This window comes from Carcharodon carcharias, chromosome 2, assembly GCF_017639515.1.
Source record: "Carcharodon carcharias isolate sCarCar2 chromosome 2, sCarCar2.pri, whole genome shotgun sequence".
Taxonomy (NCBI): domain Eukaryota; kingdom Metazoa; phylum Chordata; class Chondrichthyes; order Lamniformes; family Lamnidae; genus Carcharodon; species Carcharodon carcharias.
Genome location: NC_054468.1, coordinates 120,957,440 through 120,962,276, shown reverse-complemented (window position 1 = coordinate 120,962,276; position 4,837 = coordinate 120,957,440). Strand labels below are relative to the sequence as shown.

The following is a 4,837-nucleotide window of genomic DNA, read 5'->3' as shown; positions in this document are numbered from 1 at the left end:
TTTCTGGTGTTGCTGTTGTTGCTGCTTCTGCTGCTGTTGGTGCTGCTGTTTATCGTGTTGCTGGTGTTGCTGCTTCTGCTGCTGCTTTTGCTGCTGGTTTTGCTGCTGATTCTGTTGCTGTTGTTGCTGATGTTGGTGGTGCTGCTGCTGTTGCGGCTTTTGCAGGTGTTACTGCTGCTGTTGGTGTTGCTGCTGCTAGTGTTGCTGTTGCTGTTGCTGGTGTTGCTGCTGCTGGTATTGCTGCTGCTGGTGTTGTTGCTGCTGCTGTTGTTGCTGATGTTGTTGCTGTTGCTTCTGATGTTGCTGGTGCTGGTTTTACTGCTGCTGTTGCTGCTGCTTTTTCTGGTGTTGCTGGTGTTGCTGTTGTTGCTGCTTCTGCTGCTGTTGGTGCTGCTGCTCTTGATGCTGATGCTTCTACTGTTGATTCTGGTGTTGGTGCTGCTACTACTGTTGCTGCTGCTTTGGATGCTGCTACAGCTGCTGCTGGTGTTGTTGCTGTTGCTGTTGCTGCTGGGGCTATTGCTGCTGGTGCTGTTGCAGCTGGTGCTGTTGCTGCTGGTGCTGTGGCTTCTGCTGCTGGTGTTCATGCTGCTATTGCTGCTGGTGTTGCTGCTGGTTCTGTTGCTGCTGTTGCTAGTGTTGGTGCTGCTGCTGCTGTTGCTGTTGCTGCTTTTGCTGCTGGCGCTGTGGCTGCTGCTGCTGCTGTTACTGTTGCTGCTATTGCTGCTGGTGTTGTGGCTGCTATTGCTGTTGCTGCTGGTGTTGGTGCTTCTGGTGCTGCTGCTGTTGCTGCTGTTGCTGTTGCTGTTGCTGTTGTTGCTGGTGTTCGTGCTGCTGCTGTTGTTGCGGTTGCTGCAGTTGCTGCCAGTGGTGGTGTTGCTGCTATGTCTGCTGTTGCTGGTGCTGCTGTTGTTGTTGCTGGTGCTGCTGCTGCAGTTGCTGCTGGAGCTGGTACTGGTGATACTGCTGTTGTTGCTGCTGTTGCTGCTGGTGTTGCTTCTGCTGCTGTTGCTGCTGTTCCTGCTGCTGTTAATGCTGGTGTTGCTGCTCTTGGTGCCGCTGATGTTGCTGTTGCTGGTGCTGGTGCTGCGGCTGCTGCTCATTCTGCTGTTGTTGCTGCTGTCGCAGCTGCTGCTGTTGATGCTGGTTTTGCTGCTGTTGCTGTGGCTGGTGTTGCTGCTGCTAGTACCACTGCTGCTGTTGCTGGTGTTGTTGCTGTTGCTTCTGTTGTTGCTGCTGGTGTTGTTGCTGCTGTTTATAGTGTTGCTGGTGTTGCTGCTTCTGCTGCTGGTTTTGCTGCTGGTTTTGCTGCTGGTGCTGTTGCTGTTGTTGCTGGTGTTGGTGGTGCTGCTGTTGTTGCGGCTGTTGCAGGTGTTGCTGCTGCTGTTGCTGTTGCTGCTGCTGTTGCTGCTGCTGTTGCTGCTGCTGATGTTGCTGCTGCTGCTGTTGCTTCTGTTCCTGCTGCTGGTGCTGCTGCTGGTGCTGCTGCTGTTGCTGCTGTTGGTGCTGTTGCTGCTGTTCCTGCTGCTGCTGTTACTGCTGGTCCTGCTGCTGTTGCTGCTGCTGGTGCTGCTGCAGTTGCTGCTGCTGTTGTTGCTGCTGCTGCTGTTCCTGCTGCTGGTGTTACTGCTGTTGCTGCGGCTGTTGCTGTTGCTGCTTTTGTTGCTGTTCCTTCTGCAGTTGCTGGTTCTGGTGTAGCTGCTGCTGTTTCTGGTGTTGCTGCTGTTGCTGTTGGTGCTGTTGCTGCTGGTACTGTTGCTGCTGGTGCTGTTGCTGCGGTGCTGTAGCTTCTGCTGCTGGTGATGTGGGTGCTGTTGCTGCTGTTGCTGCTGGTGTTGATGCTGCTATTGCTGCTGGTTTTGCTGCTAGTTCTGTTGCTGCTGTTGCTAGTGTTGGTGCTGCTGCTGCTGATGCTGTTGTTGCTGCTAGTGTTGCTTCTGATCCTACTACTGCTGGTGGTGTTGCTGCTATTGCTGCTGGTGTTGGTGCTGCTGCTATTGCTGCCACTGCTGTTGCTTCTGCTGGTGCTGCTGCTGTTGTTGCTGTTGTTGGTGTTGCTGCTGTTATTGGTGCTGTGGCTGCTGCTGCTGGTGGTGTTGGTGCTGCTGCTGGCGCAGTTGCTGCTTTTGCTCCTGCTGTTGCTGTACCTATTGCTGCTACTGCTCCTGTCGCTGCTGCTGCTGCTGGTGATGCTGCTGGTGCTGCTCTTGCTGTTGCTGCTTGTGTTGTTGCTGGTGGTTGTATTGCTTCTACTGCTGCTAGTGCTGGTGCTGCTGTTCTTGATGTTGCTGCTGCTGTTGCTGGTGCTAGTGCTGCTGCTGTTACTGCTGGTGCTGCTGCTGTTGCTGCAGGTGCTGCTCCCACTGTTGCTGCTGTTGTTGGTACTGCTGCTGCTGTTGCTGTTCGTTTTGCTGCTGTAGCTGCTGCTGTTGCTGGTACTGCTGCTGCTGGTGCTACTGCTGCTGTTGCTCCTGCTGTTGTTGCTGCTGTTGCTGCTGGTGTTGCTGCTGCTGGTGCTGCTGATGTTGCTGTTGCTGCTGCTGTTACTGCTGGTGTTGCTGCTGCTGGTGCTGCTGATGTTGCTGTGCTGCTGATGCTTCTGCATCTGTTGCTGGCATTGCTGGTGCTAGTGTTGCTGCTGCTGGTGCTGTTAGTGCTGCTGGTGTTGGCGGTGCTGCTGCTGCTACTGTTGCTGGTGCTGTGGCTGCTGCTGTTGGTGCTGCTGCTGTTGCTGTTGCTGCTGGTGCTGCTGCGGCTGGTTGTGTTGATGGTGCTGCTGCTGTAGTTGTGGCTGTGGTGCCTACTGCTGTGTCTGCTGCTGCACGTGTGGCTGCCGATGTTGGTACTACTGCTGCTGTTGCTGCTGGTGCTGCTGCTGCAGTTGCTATTGCTGCTGCTAGTGTTGCTGCTGCTACTACTACAGCTGGTGGTGTTGATGTTTGTCCTGCAGTTGCTGTAGCTATTGCTGCTACTGCTGCTGTTGCTGCTGCTGGTGGTGGTACTGCTGCTGGTGCTGCTCTTGATTTTGCCGCTGGTGTTGCTGCTGCTGTTGCTATTGCTGTTGCTAGTATTGCTGCTGCTACTACTACAGCGGGTGGTGTTGCTGCTACTGCTGCTGGTGTTGGTGCTGCGGCTCTTGCTGTTGCTGCTGCTGTTGCTGTTGCTAGTGCTGCTGCTGTTGCTGCTGTTGCTGCTGCTTCTGTGGCTGCTGCTGTTGCTGTTGCTGTGCTGGTGTTGGTGCTGCTGGAGTTGTTGCTGGTACTGGTGCTGCCACTGTTGCTGCTTGTACTGCTGCTTCTGTGGCTGCTGCTGTTGCTGCTGCTGGTGTTGGTGCTGCTGGTATTGTTGCTGCTGCTGTGGCTGGTGCTGGTGTTGCTGCTGCTGTTGCAGGTGTTGCTGCTGATGCTGTTAATGCTTCTGCTAGTGCTGGACCTGCTGATGTTGCTGCTGGTGCTTTTGCTTTTGTTGCTGGTGTTGGTGTCGCTGCTGCTGCTGGTGTTACTGTTGCTGTTACTTTTGCTGGTGCTTTGGCTGCTGCTGGTGCTGGTGCTGCAGCTAGTGCTGCTGCTGCTGGAGCTGCTGATGCTGCTGTTTCTGCTGGTGCTGCTGGTGTTGCTGCTGGTGTTGGAGCTGCTGCTGTGGCTGGTTCTGGTGTTGCTGCTGCTGTTGCAGGTGTTGTTGCTGCTGCTGTTACTGCTTTTGCTAGTGCTCGACCTGCTGGTGTTGCTGCTGGTGCTGTTGCTATTGTTGCTGGTGTTGGTGCTGCTGCTGCTGGTGGTGTTACTGTTGTTGTCACTTTGCTGGTGCTGTGGCTGCTGCTACTGTTGCTGCTGCTCATGATGGTGCTGGAAGTGCTGCTCTTGCTGCTGGCGTTGCTTCTACTATTGCTGTTGCTGCTGCTAGTGTTGCTGCTGCTTCTACTACTGCTGGTGGTTTGCGGCTACTGCAGCTGGTGGTGCTGCTGGTGGTGCTGCTCTTGCTACTGGTGTTGCTGCTGCTGCTACTACTGCCACTGTTGTTGCTGCTACCGCTGCTGGTGATGGTGCTGCTGCTCTTGCTGTTGTTGCTGCTGTTGCTGGTGCTGGTGCTGATGCTGTTGCTGCTGGTGCTGTTGCTGTTGTTGCTGATGTTGGTGCTGCTGCTGTTGCTGTTGCTGCTGCTAGTGTTGCTGCTGCTACTACTGCTGGTGGTGTTGCTGCTACTGCTGCTGGTGATGATGCTGTTGCTCTTGCTGTTGTTGCTGCTGTTGCTGGTGCTGGTGCTGCTGCTGTTGCTGCTTCCGCTGTTGCTGGTGCTGCTGGTGTTGCTGCTGGTGCTGTTGCTCTTGTTGCTGTTGTTGCTAGTGTTGGTGCTGCTGCTGTTGCAGTTGCTGCTTCTGCTGGTGCTGCTGGTATTGCTGCTGGTGTTGGTGCTGCTGCCGGTGGTGTTGATAGTGCTGCTGCTGTAGCTGTTGCTGCTATTGCTGGTGCTGTGGCTGCTGCTGCAAGTGTTGCTGCTGGTTTTGGTGCTACTGCTGCTGTTGCAGCTGGAGCTGCTGATGCTGCTGCTTCTTCTGGCACTGCTGGTGTTGGTGCTGCTGCTGGTCATGTTAGCAGTGCTGCTGCTGTTGTTGTTGCTGCTATTGCTGGTGCTGTGGCTGCTGCTGCTACTGTTGCTGCTGGTGTTGGTGCTACTGCTGCTGTTGCTGCTGCTGGGGCTGCAGCTGTTGCTCCTGATGTTGCTCTTGTTATTGCTGCTACTGCTGCTGTTGCTGCTGCTGGGGGTGCTGCTCTTGCTACTGGTGTTGTTGCTGATGCTAGTATTGCTGCTGTTGCTACTACTGCTGGTAGTGTTGCAG

At 54.9% G+C, this 4,837-nt stretch overlaps 1 protein-coding gene across 1 annotated transcript; it reads right to left on the bottom strand.

Annotated features, from left to right (window-relative positions):
- Nucleotides 1-527: 527 nt before the first annotated feature.
- On the bottom strand, nt 528-3,838 carry LOC121288051 (nuclear transcription factor Y subunit beta-like; the record flags this gene model as incomplete). The annotated part of the gene is given in 3 exon segments (XM_041206332.1): nt 528-819; nt 1,379-1,674; nt 3,785-3,838. Coding segments are annotated over 3 exon segments (642 nt in total), but the record flags the coding sequence as incomplete, so codon positions are not given.
- Nucleotides 3,839-4,837: the final 999 nt, after the last annotated feature.